Consider the following 20,710-nt stretch of genomic DNA (forward strand, 5'->3'; position numbering starts at 1 on the left):
GTGTCATTAAATGTATAAACATTTATAAGACTGATTCAAGATCAGGTAAAAACCAGAAATTTTACAGAAATTGCCCCCTATAGAATATCCCCTAGCAGCAAACTATTGAAATTTCTAAACATTTCAGAACCGTTATGACGTGGCGAAGCTTCGTTTACAGAAATCATGTGACTTTGGCAGTTTGAAACGCGCTCCGAATAACTGGTTCGAAACAAATGATTCGCAAAGTTAAGCACCCATCACTAGTTTTGAGCGCATCTGAATCGTTTTAAGTATAGTATACTCACCTTAGTGAAGCGTGCCTGTAGAGTAGACATGATATCAGCAATATTAGTAATGAAGAACTGAGAGAGTGCCTGAGGGCTGCAGTAAGAGGCCAGTAGTAGAAGGACTCTGTCTATAAGACCCATGAGCATGGAGTTTGAAGGAACATCTTTGGCTTGAAATGACTGGTAGATAGTGCTGAGGAGAAGAACCTGTCTTTCCAACTGGGACCTGATAAAGAGAAATAATATGCAACAAATGCATTTTAGAAATAAATCTATGAACTTCAAATAATAGACACATAAACTGGAATTTTTGGTACTTACTGGCGAGCAATATTTTGAAAGCAGGTCTGAAAGAGTTCCTCCATGATATGTTTTTTATCCCGGCACAGAACTCTAGCCATGAGCTTCAATAACACAGGACTCTGAGACAGCTGCAGGGCCTCTAAAAACTGGCGTTACCAAAATGAAGGACTAATTATTATCATTTAACAAAAGATACTTTTTTTATGTTCTCCCTGTTCACTCCGTGTAAAAGTGAAACAGTATCCATAGTCTTCGGAGTATATAACTTGTGAGGATAATAAAAATTTTTTACACTTGTAAAAAAGAAAATCAGATAATATAACAAATCTTTAAGAAACCAAATAAAATAAAGATGCAAAATATAGTCTTGGGTATAGGACCTATGTTACTTAATAAAGATGAGTTATATTTATTTAAAATATTGAAAATTACAGCACTTAAATTAATATGATTTTTAAGAAGTCAAGAATCCAGAGTTTTAAATTGATTGGTTTGAGTTAAAAAGATTGGTTAGAGTTAGTTTCCAAAGTACATTGAATGGAAATTATAGCAGGTGAAATTAGGAGCAAAAGAATACTTTTTGAAAAGATATGACCACCTCTGAAATGAAAGATTATAATATACTAAAAATTAATATCCAGTTTAAGCATCTCACTTTGCGAATGCAGTCCATGTAGTTGTTGCACTGAAGTGATCCCCGGGGGAATTCATCTGACTGCATAGGGAAATGTGTAGCCACCAGCGTCTCCAGAGCCCTCCTGAGCTCCTCCAGTGGCATGCTGGGTAATGCAGTGAAGAAGGGCAGCATGATCAGAGCCTGGCTCTAATCACAGAGAGAAAGATATGAAGAAATTAATGTAGACTCCATTTGCCAAATGCCATAAACATGCACTGTTTCCAGATTTAGCTTTGGTCTTTACCATATTACAGTGTCAATGTAAAAAAAAAAATGCCACGACAAGAATAAGAGAAGACTATAATGTACAACTGGTGCAGATTGTCGTGTATATTTGCAAAGTACAGAGTAAATAAAAATTTGACTGCTAAAAATAGGAAAAGATTACCTTGAGATTTAATGGCATAGATATATCTGTGAGAAGAGCAGTGAAAGTGGTGAACACAGCATTGAATGCTGGGTGATCTGTATTGGAGCATACAGAGGAATTTATCTGCAGAAAAAACGAAATCTTAAAATCTACTTTTGAAATTCCCATTCATGTAACCATTTTAGCTCTTCACAATGCACAGAAAATAAAGTATTATTGAGTATGTGGTACCTGGAGCACTTTGGCGAGCAATGACAGGACTGAAGTTTTGCTCTCTGGTGAGGCTGCAGGACCCTCCCACCATGGCCTGAGTAAATCCCACTCCTTCAGCACCTGTTCAGCCAATTGTGAGCCTTGGGACATTCTGACAGAACGCTCACGGAAACTATGATCCAACATGCCGTTCAGCAACACACTAACCTAAAAAGACAGTTGGACAGGAAAACGTCAGATTTCAGTGCTTATGGAGAAAATGGTAAAACATCTAGGACTTATTTGTATTATTTGTCTAACCAATCAAGAGCAAAAGCATGTTATAATCTCAAGTTAGACACAATTTCAAGGGTTCAGTCAAAATACGTGCAGAGAAACTAGAGTTTTATCCTGCTGGTGCTTTTGTTTACCAGAGATGCACTTCCCGAAAGCACCGTTGATCTGGCTGGATCATAAAGACCATTGGGGCCAGTGGTTTCTAAATTTTACATAGGCTAACAATGCTTTTAGGAAACGTAGCCCAGTCTAGTTTGATGCCTCACCATGCTGGGGTTCTGGTTGGCTGCAGCCAGCAGCAGCGGCACTGTGCACTCCACACTGCGGAGTAACTCAGTATTCAGAGATGTCTGGAAGAGGCTGTAGAAGTACTCTCCGTGAGAGAAGCTGAGGAAGTGAGGATTCAGACTGCCAGAGAGAGGGACGGAGAGTGTAATGGTGTTCAGCAGAAGGCCAACCGTCTGTTCACTCTGAGTTGTTTAGGGAAACAAAAAAGACCGGTTTCAAGGTTGAACATGAACATTCTGTGATCTTCAATGTCTTACGGCTGGTTCTTAAATGATAAGACTAGAATCTTCAGACTCTGCACACTACACGGCTTGTAAAAACCGACTGAGACCAACTGGAACAGACCCGGTCTGTTTGGGCATGATCAGTCGTCACAACCAAATTACATTCATAATCGGCCTGACAGTCTTGTAATGTGTTCCCAGCTTTAGTCCTTCCCTGTAATTCAAACCACTTACCTGATTTCCCAAACAGAACGCCAACTGCACAAGACTGTTAGCCAACTTCCTGCTGCCAACATCCATGGAGGGCAGAGACTTCCTTTCGTTTCCAGGAGCTATGCTTTTATACACACTAGTGAGAAGTTTGGAGCCCAGAGAGTGACCGAAACCAGCATCCTACAGAGAAATTGTAAACATCCCAACCCAAGTCAATGTAACTATTACGTAGACTGAACAGAATTACAATAACATTAATTTGAGCAGTGTGTACCTGACTGTGCAGAACAGAGTTGAGCAGCCCAGACTGGTGAAGCTGCTTACAGGCTGAGAGTAAAAGATGCATGCTAGCATGACTGTCTCTGGTGTCTGCCTCATACAGATCAATTGCACACAACTCCTCCACACTGTCCAGAACAATCAAGACACACACATAAAAACTATTTACTTCAATCACTAAAATCAGTTAAAAAATGTCAAAATTTCATCAACAATAGTTCCAAATCACTGCAACTGTAACCACAGTTTATAGCCTTTCTACAAATGTACGTTGAGACGTTTGGAAATAGGAGGTGTAATGGAATCAGGAAAAAATACAAACTGGATTTAAACTTTTGAGCACCACTGCGCAACGTGTCAGAGTAGCTAGGTGTAAACATAACTTTATAACTATGTATGAATAATTCACTGAAACCAAATACAAATTAAGCAGACCTCTGTACGGTTATTCTCTTCCTAATGCTGCTCTCCACTTGTGTCCTGTAAGGCGTTGATGCCAAAACTTTAAGCAAAGGAGCGCATACTTCTGGCAGCTGAGTTATCACTTCTAGATCAGCCATGTTGAACCCAATGGAAGAGGGCTCACACACCGTCAGCGCCACCAGTGTGAAGAAGGAAGTGTTGAAAAAATCCTGCTCCATTAACTAAAGAGAAAGTGAACAAGTTAAAGCAGCATGGTATTTTTTTTTTAACTTTGTAGATTCTGGTAGGTTCACTAGAGCGTTTGGCAGGTAGACTCTTAGAACAAAAGTAAATAAGATCATAAAATACTATTTTAACCTTTTTTCAATTTATTATGTTTCCCCTAAAATATACAGGCAACAAAGATCTTACCTTCCAGAGATCCTGTGGACATTTCTTTAGTACCATGGTGGAGAACTCCAGCATTCGGACAATGATGGAGCACTTGCTGTAGTTGTACTGCTCTGTCTCACGAGGGCTTAAGTGTGACTGACCTGCACTACCTATTCTGAAGCAAGCTCTGGCAGCCTGAACGTCCTGCATGGACAGCTCTGTAAGGAAGAAACGGACAGCTGGCAAAAAGCTGGACTTCTCACCAGTGCCTGGATGCAAAGAGGAATGGGAGAAACAAAGAAGCTATTAGCAATAATTCGACAGATACCGATTATTTCACGGATATGAGAAGATTTTAGTTATGCATCTTAAGTTGAGGTAATTCATGGTGTGGATTCACCCACCCAGGATCCTCTGGGGTTGCACACAGTGCAGTTTTGTGAAGGTGCTGTAGCAGTCAAGAGCAGCCAGCAGTAGATCCATCCACTGCAAGGTGCCTCTGATGCTGAAGGGGGCTTCAACCTCTCTCAAAGTAGGCTGGGAGAGTAAACCGCCTCCCTCCAAACACGAAACGAGAAAACCTGGACCACGCTGCTTCACCTGTTCATCCAGCCACGCCGCAGGAGATGCTTTACCTGTCAAAAGAAGAAAAGAGAGACATTTTAAAAAAACTGTGTAGTCATATTGAATAAAAATGTGTTGTTTTTCTCAATAATCTTAGTAATCATTCTGATATGCAATTCAAACACAATCCTAGAGGTGCAAAATGACCTAAATCACAAAAGGCATTTCTACACTATTTATTGGACCAAGCTTTCCTATAACATTTAATTAAAACCACAGTAAATCATTCTGGACATATTTTCTGCTTAGTGAAATTCTGAGATTGGTCAAAAAGAATCCCTGTGCTACCAGTGAATATTTTTACAGTTGTTAATTTCAAGTTGATTTGGTCAATTCATGTTATGTTCAAATTCTGAAGAAGGAGATTGAAATGTCTTCGAAGAGGAGAGTCCCTGAATGGAAATTAAATCACTGTGCTGCCTTCATTATAAATATCCTGCCGGTTACCGGGCAGCAGAGGCACAAGTTCAAAGAAGAGCTCCATGCTTTTGTGTCGGCACTCAGTCTGTGGTCTTCCACACTGGGTCAGCAGCCACATGACTACATCTGACAAGCACACTGACTGGTCTGGAGGGAATCCTCTGCGGAAAGAGTAGAAAATGCAGGTCTGTCAGTTTGTTACAACACAGACACATAATGTTCACTTTACTCACATTACAAATGTGAATTAAGGGAAGTTAAGAATAATATCCTAATCAAATGTGTGTGTACCTGGGTATGCGTCTCTTGGTATTCTTATTGAGGGAGTCTGCCTTGTGCTTGATAATTCTCATCAGATGATCCAGGGAACTACAACACTGTTGGACAGTTCCTGTGAAAAAAATAACAATATGACAGGATAGATCATAGTCATGAGCATCAAACAGGACGTATTGATGAAGAGAATATGTCTAGTCTTACCCAGGGACTTTTCATCAAAGTGGGCCAGAGCCAGACTCTCAACAAACACCACCAGCACCTCAAAAACAAACTGCTCTACCAAAGAGCTCTCTTCTCTGAGAAACAAAACAATATTTGGATAAACATCTGCATAAATACCATTTTCATTCGCTACAGATTTCTTACATTCACTCAAGATGGCATAGAATATATTGCTGAAATGTTGAGAGGCTGTACGTAGCCCATCTAATGAGCTCTTCTGCTCATCACACACTGACCTGAACTGTCTGTACATGCTGTTAAAGGCAAGCGCAGCTCCAAGCCTCTTGAAGACGTTGGGGTGTAAGGCCAGGCTGTAGATACGTTTGAAGAGAGATTTTGTGTTGGTTGGGCTCTTTTCCTGCTGTTTGGGTGTGGTCTGTTTAATGGACCATTTGACAAATTCCTGGATACAGGTGCCACTGAAGTCTCTGAGGGTGCTGTCTAACGGATCCACAATTCCATCCTGTGCAGCCCAAACAGATTAACAGCCCCCGTTTATAAAAGGCGAACTCAATTTTGAATAAAATAAAGTGTGTCTACTGAAGGAGTTTACTTGCCAAAATGGCCTCCAGCACCGCCACTGTGTCTTGGCTCTCAAATTTTCTGTTGTTAGTGAACCAGTGGATAAGCTGCATCACCAGAGGTTCAAACAGCTGCCTCGTCACCTGAAGAAGTAGTCAAAGTTTCCATGTTTGTGGAACTCACACATGACTGACAGAGACCGATTAAAGTGGACAAAATGTGGACATGAAACTATGAACTTTAAGTGATTCTCAACCAGGGGGTCGGGGGGCACTAGGGGGCCTCATCAAATTTCCAAGGGGACTACGAGATGACTTGATTTTTTTTTTTTTTAAATGAATCATTCATTCATTCATTAAATATTACTTTATATATTTTTTAACAATTAAATAAATAACTTGCTGTACATAATCTAACTTAACCTTTAAAGGACAAAAACTATGTTACATTAGAAAACCTGACTGTCAAATTAAATTTTTATTCTGTTCATCATATTTAAAGGGCACACATTAAGACCTGGTCGACGTCACAGGCCAGGCGTAGAAGAACAGGAAAGACTTTTCTGTGTAGGTTGTACATGGGAGGAGCAGATTTGTCGTCTTCTGTCATCTGGGCTCCTTTACCCACCATGTATATGACCAGACTGTGCAGAAGCTCACACGCTGCAACCTACACACCAGACAGAATTATCACTTTCAAAATGTTAATAAACTTTAATCAACAATGACAAGAAAATTTGACTATGATTACTTTAGTTTGTCTGTCACTGGAGGACAGTGCGAGCTCTGTGACCCTTGGCAGGAAGGAGTCCAGGTAGATCACAGGCTTTATGTCTTTAAAAGGCACAGCAAATCTCAGCCTCTTCTCACAGTCCCATGCCACAAAACGCTTCATCATGTCCTCCGCAGAAACAGCTGGGGTTAGATATGAGAAAATGCAATATATAAAGCTTAAAAAGAAGCAAGCAAAATTAACAAGTACTGCCTTTTTAAAAAAGCCAACAACTAATTTATTTAATAGCAGCAGAAACAAAATAACCTGTCACAAGGCTCCTGTTGAGCTGTCCTCCCAAGTGTCCAAGCAGACGTACCACCCTGCGTCTCACAGCAGCAATCGGAGACTCATCTCCCTAACAGAGACCACAGTAACATGATCAGGACACTGTGTGCATGCAGTTACGTACATATTATACTATCAGAATCAGATTCACAGTATGTAACACAGTTACATCACAGAATCAATCACACAGACAAAATCAAAATATGGCAAACAAATCAATCTAATTACCACAGACAAGTGCTTTGATTTCTTCAGGAGCCTCATCATGACTTTTCCATAACTTTTTGAACTTCCCGTTGACACAAACGTCACTTCCATATTGCCGTCATCTTGTTCTAATTGAATGATAAAAAACAAATAAAAAATTAAAGCTGCAAGCAGCGATGAAAGGGCCCTCGCACCCGTGCCATCAACACTTGTTGGCTTTAGGAAGACAGAGCATGGTTGGGAAATGTACATTTAAGGAGGTATATATAGTAAGAGTATGTCAAAGTCAGTAACAAAATGTTTTGTATAATGGTAATAATAGCATGCTTCATGACTCAGCTAAGTGTTGCTAGCATGTTTAGTCTGTTTCTAGCATGCTTAGTACACAATAATTATGTGGTTAGTACTGCATTACTGTGTTAACCATGTCAGTTTCTGTTGCCAGTAGGTGGCGTTATGACTATAACTGAATATGAGCATGGATGTGTGTTCAGGACAGAACTCTTATCAAACGTGTGAAGTTTGGTGCAAATTGGACATTGCCTTCTTGAGTAACAACAAAGTCATGTTTCATTGAATTAGCATTCTTTAGCACTTAGCTAAGCATTGTTAGCATGTTTTAACATGTTTCTAGCATGTTTAGAACTCAATGGCATTTTTAACATGTTGCTAGAACGACATCAACGTGTTAAACATGTCACTTCCTGTTGCCAGTAGGTGGCGCTATTACTATAACTGAACATTCTCATCTAGGTGTGTTCAGGCCATGACTCTTATCAAAAGTGTGAAGTTTGGGGCAGATTGGACATTCCATGCCTGAGTTACAGCAAATTCCTATTTAATTGCAATAATAGCATGCTTTAGCACTTAGCTAAGAGTTTGATAGCATGTTTTAGCATTTTTCTAGTATGTTGTTAGCATGTTTAACACTTGCTGGCACTTTTTATATGTTATTAGGAGTCCATAACAGTGTTAAACATGTCACTTCCTGTTGCCAGCAGGTGGCGCTATGACTGTAACTGAATATAAGCATGGTCATGTGTTCAGGACAGAACGCTTATCAAAAGTGTGAAGTTTGGGGCAGATTGGACATTCCATGCCTGAGTTACAGCAAATTCCTATTTAATTGCAATAATAGCATGCTTTAGCACTTAGCTAAGAGTTTGCTAGCATGTTTTAGCATTTTTCTAGTATGTTGTTAGCATGTTTAACACTTGCTGGCACTTTTTTATATGTTATTAGGAGTCCATAACCGTGTTAAACATGTCACTTCCTGTTGCCAGCAGGTGGCGCTATGACTGTAACTGAATATAAGCATGGTCATGTGTTCAGGACAGAACGCTTATCAAAAGTGTGAAGTTTGGGGCAGATTGGACATTCCATGCCTGAGTTACAGCAAATTCATATTTAATTGCAGTAATATCATTCTTTAGCACTTAGCTAAGTGTTTGCTAGTATGTTTTAGCATGTCTCTAGTATGTTGGTAGGATGTTTAGCACCTACTGGCATTTTTTTTATATGTTATTAGGAGTCAAGAACAGTGTTAAACGTCACTTCCTGTTGCCAGCAGGTGGCGCTATGACTATAACTAAATATGAGCATGGACATGTGTTCAAGAGATAACTCTTATCAAACGTGTGAAGTTTGGGGTAGATTGTACATTGCCTTCTTGAGTAACAACAAAGTCCTGTTTCATTGAATTAGCATGCTTTAGCACTTAGCTAAGTATTGCTAGCATGTTTTAATATGTTTCTAGCATGTTTCGAACTCAATGGCATTTTTAACATGTTGCTAGAACGGCATCAACGTGTTAAACATGTCACTTCCTGTTGCCAGTAGGTGGCGCTATTACTATAACTGAATCTGAGCATAGACATGTGTTCAGGCCATGATTCTTATCAAACGTGTGAAGTTTGGGGCAGATTGGACATTCCATGCCTGTGTTACAGCAAATTCCTATTTAATTGCAGCAATAGCATGCTTTAGCACTTAGCTAAGTGTTTGCTAGCTTGTTTTAGCATGTTTCTAGTATGTTGTTAGCATGTTTAGCACTTGCTGGCACTTTTTTTATATGTTTTTATATGTCCACAACAGTGTTTAACATGTCACTTCCTGTTGCCAGCAGGTGGCACTATGACTGTAACTGAATATGAGCATGGTCATGTGTTCAGGACAGAACGTTTATTAAAAGTGTGAAGTTTGGCGCAGTTTGGACATTGCCTTCTTGAGTAACAACAACATCCTGTTTCATTGAATTAGCATGCTTTAGCACTTAGCTAAGTATTGCTAGCATGTTTTAACATGTTTCTAGCATGTTTAGAAGTCAATGGCATTTTTAACATGTTGCTAGAATGGCATCAACGTGTTAAACATGACACTTCCTGTTACCAGTAGGTGGCGCTATTACTATAACTGAATATTCTCATGTAGATGTGTTCAGGACAGAACGCTTATCAAAAGTGTGAAGTTTGGGGCAGATCGGACATTCCATGCCTGAGTTACAGCAAATTCCTCTTTAATTGCAATAATAGCATGCTTTAGCACTTAGCTAAGAGTTTGCTAGCATGTTTTAGCATGCTTCTAGTATGTTGTTAGCATGTTTAGCACTTGCTGGCACTTTTTTATATGTTATTAGGAGTCCATAACAGTGTTAAACATGTCACTTCCTGTTGCCAGCAGGTGGCGCTATGACTATAACTGAATATGAGCATGGTCATGTGTTCAGGACAGAACTCTTATCAAACGTGTGAAGTTTGGGGCAGATTGGACATTCCATGCCTGAGTTACAGCAACTTCCTGTTTCATGGCGAAACATCGAAATTTGTCAGGCCGCCGAGGACCCGCCCTTCGACGAAAACTCAAGATCTTAATTTAACGTCGCAAAGGCCTTAAGATTACACTCACCAAATTTGAAGATGATCAGATTAAAACTGTAGGAGGAGTTCGTTAAAGTACGAGGCCTGAAAATGGCAAAAACTGCACAAAAATCTGAGAGGAAGTTGAAAATGGCTGACTTCCTGTTGTGTTTAGGGCTATGCTCCAAGAGACTTTTTTGTAGGTATTAGGTCAATACATGTATGTACCGAATTTCGTGCACGTACGTGGAACGTTGCGGGAGGCGCACTCCGTTGAACTTTTATAGGTGGCGCTATCGAGCCATTTTGCCCCGTCCTATTCTGAAACCTATATCAGATGTAAATTTTCGCCAGTTCTGACGCGTGTGCAAAGTTTTGTGAGTTTTCGAGCATGTTTAGGCCCTCAAAAATGCAATTAAATGCGGAGAAGAATAATAATAATAATAATAATAAACAGAGCAATTCCAAGAGGGTCCTCACACCATCGGTGCTCGGGCCCTAACAATCAGCTAATAAAGGAATTTGATAATAATCACTGACCCTTAGATATCCAAGAAAGAATAGTTACCAGTGACCATTTCTTTGACAGTACAGTATTTAAGATAAATATGATGAGGTTACAAATAACTGACCAGAGTTACTGGTTGTTTTGAGGTAGCCATCTAAATGTGGCAGTATGTCTGCGTAGTGCGACTGCATGATGGCAGAAGGGATCAGAGAAGACCAGGACTCCAGAGCATCCAGCGCTGCTGTGGCTAGAGGAGCATGACTCAAACCCAGACGCAGAGCAGCCTTCAAACAAAACAACGAAAACAGACGATCATTCCATACATATATCATGCTTCAAGAATGTGATTGCCATTTACTGTAAATGAAAAAATAGAATGTTGATAGTCACAAAATTGCCCATTTGCTTCCCTTTCCTAACCTGCAGAGCTGGTATATATGCCTTGATATCCAGAGCCACCATGTCAGGATGAAGAGAGAGGGTGAACATCAGACAGGCAGCCAGTAGCTCGTCTTTATATTGTTTCATACGTACACAAACCTGAGGAAATAACAAAAACTTTCGCCCTTCAAATCATCACATTCATCATACACAACAGTATGACCAGAAACAAAATACTTTGATGAATGAAACATAAAGCTGACTGCAATGTTCAAGCATCTATCACAGAAATAAAGTGACGAAAAGGGTCAAAAGGTCACCTCCTTTCCAAACTTTGCAAGGAGCGAAAAACAGGCACTCTCCATGGTGGAGCCGCCACCACCACCAACACTTTTAGGCCCTTGTTTTAGGTCCTATAAGCAAAAGATACTGGTTTTGTCAAGGTTTATCAACACATTAAATTGAGGAGCTAATGTGATGGAGAGTGTGTATTACCTGAAAATAGTGAATTTTCTTGGCAATGCTCATAGAGAGGGAGAGGAGCTTATAAAAGCCGCTGACCAGAGGGAAACGTATTGATTGCAGAATGAGCTCGTGACACAGGGGGTACATCCACTGGGCAAAATACTCAGGATTTCTTGAAGGCAATAAGTCACTATAGAGAAGGTAACAATAAGGGCGCAAATAAGAGTTGTTGTTTGTTTGTTTGATTGATTTCTGGCATTACCAATAGAAAAAAAAATAGTTTTGGCACCTGCAAAAGTCAACCAAGTTGATAAAGGCAATAAAGTCTTTGGGTTTGTTGGGTATCAGGTTTGCTGTGGGGTCAGATGAAGGCATAAATCCAGCACTTGCTTCACTCTGGGCCTGAGAAAAAGAAGAAATACTTTACAAAACTGGCCATAACATTTGTTAACATCTAACATTTGTGTTTCAAGTTTATTTCTTATATGTACTACTTTAGTACACACACAAAAATTTCCTCTACAGTCTTCAGAAATACTGTGAGCAGCATTTAGTGAGGAAGAATCGGGGGACCGTAAATTATTGCCACGGTTTTTCCAGGTTTATGATCATTTAAATCATCCATTTGGAATTCCTGTACATAAATTATTGAAAATAAATGATGTTTTTTATTTCTGCTCCGTTTCTTTAACTACCCACATTTTTACTATCCATTCAAGGTGCAGCACTGCAACATTACCTCATCTGCTGCATTGACTTTCTGCACTGAAAGATCAAGTTTCTCCACAATCTTCATGACCGACTGCACCAGTGCATCGTATAAGTGTCGGTTTATGTCTCTCAGGCTGTAGTTCTTGGCAGCTGGAGCTCCATCCATGAATCCTGTGTCCTACAATCACAGCAAATTAGATCAGTTCAGACATTAGATTAATCTGATTTAATCTAGATTCAACAGCTTTTATGATTACATGGTCACATTCAAACCCAATAATACATCATTAAAATACTAACAAATTAAACCATTACTTTAACTAGATAATTAAATTAAACCTGTGTTCATCAAATAAACATCTATTTTCTTACTTTAAAGTTTTCACAGTCCAGAAGCCCTTTAAAGAGGTCAAGGTAGTCCTTAGAGGAAGGAACTTTCCATTTCCCAGAGCGCACCACGGTGGAATCCTCCTCAGCTTGAGAACCACCGGAATGAATGCTCCCTTCCTGACGGTGAATAAATATATACCACTTAGACATTTAGATTTCATGATAATTATAATAATTTAAACAAAAAAAAGCAAAAAAAGCTAAAAGCACATTTAGCAAAAACACTTACTTCTGACTGAAGAACTGGCTTAGAGCACACTCTGATCAGGCCTTGGTGAACTGTTGTTGAAGAAATGAAGAGTGTGAGTGCTGGTAAAAACTAACCTAGAATCAGATCAGGCAAGTTAACCTCCATCTCATCCTTACCCACAGAACTAGTGAAACTCCACAGGACAGGACCTCGAACTGCCATGGCAACAAACACCTTGATGATGGAGCGGCAGGTGGCATACTGCATTCTCTGGCTGTACTGAGGGAAGCTGTCCATCTGAACCACAAGGAGGCGCTCTAGCACGGGAGTGTACACTTCAGGGATCTGTAACCAGTTATAGAAATTACAATAGAATCTGTTAGGTAAGGTTAAAGGTAACAAACAGTAGCGGCTCCTGACAGTAAATTTATGCAGAGCAGATTCTGGGTCTTCGAGCTAGTTTATTATAAACATTTTGAAGCTTTATATTGTAATCGCTGAACACGCAGTAAACTTATGGCAGAGGTCTGGTGTCCTTGCATTATTCAGCCTGATGGTGGCACTCTAATCGACAGGCACACCACACACCATCTTAGAATTGCCTTAAAGGGATAGTTCAACCAAAATTTCAATTAAAAATTTTAATTAGCCCATGATTTACTCACCCTGAAGCCATCCTAGGTGTATATGCCATTCTTCTTTCAGACTAATACAATCGGAGTTATATTAAAGCTGCAGTCGGCAAGTCTGGCAGATTGAGTGGACAGCCAAAATTTTGAATGTTTACAACTCTCATGCCCCTCCCCCACTACCAACGAGCACCCGCCCATCGTCAGTGCGTGTGTACCATAGACTGTAAAAAATAGGTGTGTACCTGATTTTCTGTGAACGCGTCCGTCTCTTCAGCATCGATCAACACCATGGACTCGGAGGTAGGCTGCCCTGTCTAATTTATCCATAGAAAGCAATAACCGAGGAATTGGAAGCTTGTTAGTAGATTTTCTCTCCGCCATCACGCTTCGTACAATCTTCAGGCGAACTTCAGGCGTGTCGTGTGCATGTGATATTGTAATGTGCGCGTCTGCGCGAGGGAGAGGGGATCTGTGGCGTGTGCAGTGCACGAACTGTGATTGACAGTCAGATCTCACACCCCCCTGCACTGATTGGACCCGATGAGACGGGAGCGGTGGATTTTTGCAAAACAAATAACACGCTCCAGGTGGAGTTAGAAGCTCGGGTTTTTTTCTAAAACCACCTTATTTATGTTGTTCTGTCGGATTATAGTGTCAATTTCACTGAATTTGATCAAAAAAATGTTGCCGACGGCAGCTTTAAAAAATGTCCTGGCTCTTCCAAGCTTTATAATGGGAGTGAATGGCTATAGAAAATCTGAAGCCCAAAAAAGTGCATCTATTCATGATAAAAATACTCCACACGGCTCCGGGGGGGTAATAAAGGCCTTCTGAAGTGAAGCCATGGGTTTTTGTAAGAAAAATATTTTTTATTTAGATTTATATTTATAACTTTATAATCTAAAATAACTAGCTTTCGCCAGACATCATATGTCATATACACCTAGGATGGCATCAGGGTGAGTAAATCATGGGCTAATTTTCATTTTTGGATGAACTATCCCTTTAATATACAATTCATTGCCTCCGAATGTTGTTTTAGAATATTACAGAATATTGGTGAGGACAGAAAAAACATAAAGCAAACACAACAGAACTATATAAAGGCTATTCCCATGAGCACGTTTTAACTTAATTTATATTTTCATAATTTGATATGCTACTCCAGGAAGAACAGACATGCCAACTATTTACTGATCTGATTGAAATCGTCTTGGTTTACGTAAGGTAACATGAAAATAAGTGGGGCAGTGTGAAATCTCCCCCAATGGCTCAAAATTAGAGAGTGCTGCAGTTCCATTTTTTACCACTGATTTACATTGGAAAATTGTGGGGTGCTGTAGAGCAGGGGAGGGCTCAGGCACCCACTGCCCCACTTAATACCATAATATATGGATGTCGCAGCCATTGTTACATTTTATTATATCCTGCTCACTTTACGACTTAAAATAATCTAGAAAATATACATATGTTCATCTGACTCGATGACATGAGACACTTTAAAGTAATTTTGTTATCCTAAATTGATGAAGTAGCCACTCTGAGCAGAGGAGGGGACTAAAAATACTTACCTAAATTACCTAAAAATACTGAATATTGATTTAAAATGCCAATTAACCAACTTGTTTGATGGATTAGACAAACCAAAAGCTAGATAAGATCACCTACAATGTGATTCACAGCTCATAGTAAAGGAGATGTATCTTACCCGGTCAAGGTGTATCAGAACACTAGCTATGGAGTCGAGGAAGCTTGGCAGCTGGTAGACATTGTCATCCTCCCGGTCAGACTCAGTCAGGTACATCTGCTTGCACCGCTGAATGAGCTCTGTATACATCAGATCTACATCCCGAGGACACACCACCTTACACGGCTAAAGGCAAACAAATACAAAACACAGTCAGAAAATCTCATCCATTTAGCCTGAAATAGAAACAATTACATTAGTGCAAATGAAAAATAATTAGATCAAATAGAACAGATATATTTTGCTGATATTAAAAAAGTGGACTTGCTATGAGACTTTAATTACAGTATAGACTATTCTTTTTATTCTAATAAAATGTCCAGATACCAACCGCAGCAAACAGGCCATATCCTCTGATAGCAATGGACAGTTCTTTATTAGTGGATTCCATGGTCCTGATGATAGCACAGAACTTCTGCATGAAGAACTTCAGCTTGCTTTTGTGCAACTCAATGTTCTCTGCCACAAGAGTAGCCACCTTTACAGCAATGAGAGGAAGAGTTTGAAAAGATCGTGGTCACCATAACCAAGTTGAACATCTCTCAACACAAATAAAAAATAATAATAATAATATGAAACTATTTATACATTTAATAATCAATAAATAGAAAATACCTGTTTTAGGAAAGACTCTAGTGCTGTGTAACTACTCTTTTTCAGCTCTCCATTTATATGTCCACAAAGTTTGGACATGACATCAAAGATAGACATGTAATGATCCATGAGACAGTTGCCGAACTGGCTTGAGTGCTTAGCAAACAGTTTGAGACCGGCTGTCAAGAGTAAAAAAAAGACAAGGAATGAGTTCAACATTGGCAGTATGGTATGAAAATACATGTTGATATCTAATTCCACTTACCAAAGATGACTGCATATCGTTTCATATCAGTCTATAGAGACATAAGAAAGGAAGAAGTGCATTTATTGGGAGCTCTTAATGGAAAATGTGACTGAGCTGCACATGTACTATACAAAAGGGTAAAATAACAATTCAGCTTTAAATTTTATTGCCAAGTTAACACTCTTAATTAATCCTACCTGTGGACAAATCGCCTTTAGCGCATATTCAAAGATTTCTTTTGACGTAACCGGGTCTGTTTAAAGCAAAACAGTGAGCATATTCATTTAATTAAGTTAAGACCAGTGTAGGACGGTAAATTTACACAAACACACACCCACCTTCTTCCATTGATTTGGTGAAGTTCACCATCAGAGCGGTGATTCCTTTCAGGCAGCCAGCAACAACAGGAAGTTTGGGCTCCTTTGTAGTAGATGTCATCTGAAAACCATTGATTTAGCATTTGGCAATTTTATACATGCACATACAGTAAGAGCACATATCCATATGCGGAAGGGACGCCTTTACCTGTCCTTTCAGTTCACCCAGGTAGGCCTTGTAGAGTTTTTCAGAGTTGTTGACCATCTCACTGGGGTGCACTTCACCCAGCACTCCAAGAAGTTCATAAATGCAACCCAGCACTGTTGGTAGTCAATTTGAGGTTTCAATAATGCATATGTGGTAACGTGTTTGTTTGTATTCTGACACGCAATCATAATCAGTCATCTGAAGATTGGTGGCAATGCCAACATAGTTTTGCTACATAACCAAATTTAAACAGACACAATAAGCCTAATGGTTTTATGATTTCTTCACTTGCCTGTATCAGGTATCTTATTCTTCTGACATAACTCTCCATAAAACTTGTTGAACATATCCCCAACTTTGAGATCCTGGGTGATGCTGGAGTCTTTCGTGAGATACAGTATCTAGAGAGATTTTTGAAATGTGTTACCATGGTTTGTCTGTGAATATCAAAATATGTCATTAGCACAGACATGTTCACAATTCTCTGACTCCAAGTAAGAATTAAAAAGTGAGAATAAGCTAAACGTTACTTTGTATTGTGATATTCAAAGGAAATTGTTCTCCTTGCAGATGTCAAGTCAGTTGGCTACCAGTCTCAAGTGAGTTTTTAAATAAATCAAGTGAGTTTCTTACTTACAGTAAGTGCAAGTTGCCATGTCTGGGTAGGTATCAGCATACACTAGGTCAACAGTGTGTATATAGAACTCACTTTGATTAGGAGATCTAAAGCAGGGCTTCTGCACTTTGCAGCTTTGTCCTTTGTGTAGACAACCATACAAATGTCCTATCCATGCAGAGAGAGGAAAAAATACTCAGATGTGCCAAAACACAGCAAATTTGTGGTACCAAAGGTGACATATATAATTAGTCAACCTTAAATATACACATTAAAATGTGATGCCAAACCAGAAAGAAATTTGCCGACTGCTGAAGGTACCTTTAGGTCGACGGCATAGTTCTTCTCCCATCCTCGGACAGTGACTGACATTCTCTGTAGAAATGCCCCTAAGAAATTGAGAATCTCCACTCTTGTATCACGGAGCTGTGGACAAACGTATGATCAATATCTTTGTAATAATGTTATAATTAAATAATACATGTATAATTGTTAGAATTTGCCCATAAACACCTCTCACCGTTTCATTAGAGAGAGACTTTCGGAGAAAGCTAAGCAATCCCTCTTCCTTTGCAAAAAGCAAAGATGTCTGTAAAACTGAAAGTGAAAAGCATTAGAACATATTTCAAGATTAATCGTCATCAGGATCATTAAAAAGGCAGGCTTGGTCCTCTGGGTTTGCCTTGAACCACCTGAGGTGGCAGTTGAAAAGAGAATGATAAACAAACTGATGACTATCATGGACAATACATATATCACCCTCTACATGAAATGTTCATTGGCATGCAGAGCACCCTCAGCCATAGGATGGTCCTTCCTTGGTGCAAAAGGGAGCATTATGGAAGTTCACTTGTGTTTTCTGCCATAAGACTGAACAAGCTATCACCTATGTTCAGAGTTACCAATGACTGTACTTGTTGGTAGCCAACTCTACTTGAGCTTGTTGGCGGACTAAATCTTTCATTGCAGATATCTTTCTCATCCCTTGCCTGAACAAATACACACATATTCTTCTATATATGGGAATAAACTTGTGTTTTTTTTAATTTTTTATTATGTGTGTTACAGTTGTTTATTTTTGTCTATCTATTAATAGTGCGTTTATATGCATACATTATTTTGTTGAACAATAGGATAGGAGTTAATGTGCATGCAGCTATTCATCCTTAATTAACTTGGATAACATTACTATTTACAAATCTCTGTCAGTCTGCTGCATGTGCCACTGTAATCTGATTCTGTATAAGTATCAAATATAGGCATAAAAGTAATGAATAAAAACGTTTTGTTTTTGCATTTTGTAGAAACACAACGCAATGCTTTTTGCATGAAAAAGTTCTTACCCAGTTCATTGTGATTTTTAGTTATCATGCATTCCTGCCCCAAGTCTCCAATAATGTCATGGCAGACTATAGCAGCATTCCTGTTCTCTGTGTCTCCAAGTAATGAATGAAGCTTTAGGAGATAACCCTGAATCCCTCCGACAGTAGAAGTATCGGAAGACATAATTTGTCTCTGTTGTTTACATCAGAAATGATTAAACGTTGACAGCTCATGCAAATAATGTGAGTTCGCTTCAGGGCGGCAAAACAGGACAACACAAACACATGCGAACACGTTCACTTCCTGCTTGAGCAGAGCGTCACTCTGGAGGAACAATAACTTCTTCTTCTTCTTCTTCTTCTCAGGTTTAATGGCGGTTGGCAAACCAAACTTAAATGGTGCATTCCCGCCACCTACTGGATTGGAGTGTGGATAACGTTATGGTAGTAGTGACCTAAATCCTGTTATTTAAATGAGTGTCTTTTAAAAAATTAAATACTTCTTCATATATTTTAAATTGCTTTGGGCCATTACCTAATAATGCTTTGATAGAAAAAACTTCAATTTCCATTTCTCTTAAAGCTTGAAATAATTTAAATCTTTCTCTTGCATAAGCCTCACATTTTAATAATACATGTTCTACTGTTTCCATATTTTCGGAACTACATTTGTCACAATACCCAGTCTGGTGTTTCCCAATCCTGACCATACTTTGATTTAGTAGACAATGGCCAATGCGCATTCTTGAAATTATAACATCCTTCCTCCTATTTCCAAAGTTTCTTCTTTCAAAACCAACTGTTCCTTGAATTTTGTATAAATGTCGACCCTTATTTCCACTGTCCCACTCCTTCTGCCATTTCTTCCTAATTTCCTTTGCTATTATACTTTTTATCTCAGTCTTACTCAATGCAATTTTAATATCAACTTCTTGAAATTTAATGGCCTGTTTGGCTAAACTATCCACCTCTTCATTTCCTGCCACCCCCATATGAGCTGGTATCCAAAGAAAATGAATAATGATTCCCAATTGTCTGATTCTAAAAAGACTTTGTAATATTTCATAAATTAAGTCCTGTCTAGCTGTAGAAATACCACTTGCTAGACTTTCAATTGCAGATAAAGAGTCTGTGCATATAACTGATCTGATTGGCTGAACTTCTTCGACCCACTGTAATGCTAATATAATTGCTATTAATTCTGATGTAAATACTGAAATGTGATCTGATGTTCTTTTCAAAATGTTGACTTTAAATTGAGGTATAAATACTGCTGCAGATGTAGTACCAGAATCAGGATCTTTTGAGCCATCAGTATAAATCTGGATGGCACTATAATATATATGATCTATGTAATCGGAACAATAACTTCTATCACCCGCTGGATGTCGCTGTTTGATACCTCGAGTGGTGGTCTGGCCAATAGGAGTAGAGTCTTGGAGTAGGCCAATAGAGACCTATCTCGGTCTGGCAAGCAACAAAATAAATCAGAATGAGGTTTTGCTTTTTCCCCAATAACCTTATAATCATTCACAAGTTTTGTTTATTATTTTTTCTTTTATTTTATTTATTTATTTTCAGTCTGGGTATTAAAAAAATCTGATATATTACAAATGAATATATGGACAGTAGATACAAAGACAATATCCAATTTTCCAGGATGTATGGAAAGATCTGACGAAGACAGGCATGGAGTTGGTTTTACGGTGCATACCAAGCAACAACGTTCCCCTAACGTTAGTATTTGGTTCTCATTTGGTTATTATTATTTTTATTTTATTTTTTGATAACGTTGGTTGGAGTGTTTTATTTTTATTTTTTCAACCATAAAATAACGTTCCCAACACGTTGCATGGTGGTTATTTTCAAATTACATAAAAATTAACTTGTTATTAACTGGTTATTTTTTGGTTATTATTTTGCAACCATAAAATAACGTTCCCAGAACGTTGCAGTGTGTTTATTTTTTGAATAACTAGCTATAAAAATAGCTTATACAGAATGTTCCCTAATGGTTATTTTTTAGCATGTAAAATAACCTTAATTAAAACGTTGCAGACGTTGTAATGACCTATAGCTCTGTAATTTTTTTAATACAAGATTTATTTTGAAATGAGATCAAAACGAGTTATAATTATCAGATAAATCCAACTTTACAGCTAAAATAGGCTATTAAGCTAAGGTTAAATTAGGTATAGTGAAAGCAACAGAGGTGGACAACTTCCTTACTTGAGTGAAAGTACAAATACTGGTCAAGTATTACTCAGTTACAAGTAAAAGTTGTAAAG

General features: G+C 38.8%; 1 protein-coding gene across 1 annotated transcript in view; it reads right to left on the reverse strand.

Annotated features, from left to right (window-relative positions):
• The window catches only part of prkdc (protein kinase, DNA-activated, catalytic subunit), a 36,602-nt gene extending 17,864 nt beyond the window's left edge, over positions 1 to 18,738 (reverse strand). Inside the window, exons 1-41 of the mRNA XM_079867011.1 lie at positions 18,444 to 18,738; positions 17,621 to 17,697; positions 17,422 to 17,526; positions 17,194 to 17,268; positions 16,777 to 16,885; positions 16,485 to 16,597; positions 16,298 to 16,397; positions 16,157 to 16,212; positions 15,978 to 16,008; positions 15,734 to 15,891; positions 15,450 to 15,596; positions 15,080 to 15,244; positions 12,916 to 13,084; positions 12,779 to 12,828; positions 12,532 to 12,666; positions 12,188 to 12,337; positions 11,738 to 11,850; positions 11,479 to 11,638; positions 11,304 to 11,396; positions 11,023 to 11,142; positions 10,727 to 10,886; positions 7,261 to 7,367; positions 7,012 to 7,102; positions 6,724 to 6,887; positions 6,490 to 6,642; positions 6,009 to 6,116; positions 5,688 to 5,914; positions 5,431 to 5,525; positions 5,242 to 5,341; positions 4,978 to 5,111; positions 4,311 to 4,541; positions 3,946 to 4,175; positions 3,547 to 3,755; positions 3,107 to 3,239; positions 2,854 to 3,012; positions 2,374 to 2,577; positions 1,850 to 2,038; positions 1,637 to 1,741; positions 1,228 to 1,395; positions 591 to 718; positions 288 to 495 (exon numbers count right to left, since the gene is read on the reverse strand). Of these exons, the coding sequence (XP_079723137.1) occupies positions 288 to 495; positions 591 to 718; positions 1,228 to 1,395; positions 1,637 to 1,741; positions 1,850 to 2,038; positions 2,374 to 2,577; positions 2,854 to 3,012; positions 3,107 to 3,239; positions 3,547 to 3,755; positions 3,946 to 4,175; positions 4,311 to 4,541; positions 4,978 to 5,111; positions 5,242 to 5,341; positions 5,431 to 5,525; positions 5,688 to 5,914; positions 6,009 to 6,116; positions 6,490 to 6,642; positions 6,724 to 6,887; positions 7,012 to 7,102; positions 7,261 to 7,367; positions 10,727 to 10,886; positions 11,023 to 11,142; positions 11,304 to 11,396; positions 11,479 to 11,638; positions 11,738 to 11,850; positions 12,188 to 12,337; positions 12,532 to 12,666; positions 12,779 to 12,828; positions 12,916 to 13,084; positions 15,080 to 15,244; positions 15,450 to 15,596; positions 15,734 to 15,891; positions 15,978 to 16,008; positions 16,157 to 16,212; positions 16,298 to 16,397; positions 16,485 to 16,597; positions 16,777 to 16,885; positions 17,194 to 17,268; positions 17,422 to 17,526; positions 17,621 to 17,697; positions 18,444 to 18,606 (5,592 nt within the window). The 5' untranslated portion in view covers positions 18,607 to 18,738. The remainder of the gene's footprint in view (positions 1 to 287; positions 496 to 590; positions 719 to 1,227; positions 1,396 to 1,636; positions 1,742 to 1,849; positions 2,039 to 2,373; positions 2,578 to 2,853; positions 3,013 to 3,106; positions 3,240 to 3,546; positions 3,756 to 3,945; positions 4,176 to 4,310; positions 4,542 to 4,977; positions 5,112 to 5,241; positions 5,342 to 5,430; positions 5,526 to 5,687; positions 5,915 to 6,008; positions 6,117 to 6,489; positions 6,643 to 6,723; positions 6,888 to 7,011; positions 7,103 to 7,260; positions 7,368 to 10,726; positions 10,887 to 11,022; positions 11,143 to 11,303; positions 11,397 to 11,478; positions 11,639 to 11,737; positions 11,851 to 12,187; positions 12,338 to 12,531; positions 12,667 to 12,778; positions 12,829 to 12,915; positions 13,085 to 15,079; positions 15,245 to 15,449; positions 15,597 to 15,733; positions 15,892 to 15,977; positions 16,009 to 16,156; positions 16,213 to 16,297; positions 16,398 to 16,484; positions 16,598 to 16,776; positions 16,886 to 17,193; positions 17,269 to 17,421; positions 17,527 to 17,620; positions 17,698 to 18,443) is intronic.
• Between the last annotated feature and the right edge of the window lie 1,972 nt (positions 18,739 to 20,710).

The sequence above is a fragment of the Squalius cephalus genome, assembly GCF_949319135.1.
Source record: "Squalius cephalus genome assembly, chromosome: 3".
Lineage (NCBI taxonomy): Eukaryota > Metazoa > Chordata > Actinopteri > Cypriniformes > Leuciscidae > Squalius > Squalius cephalus.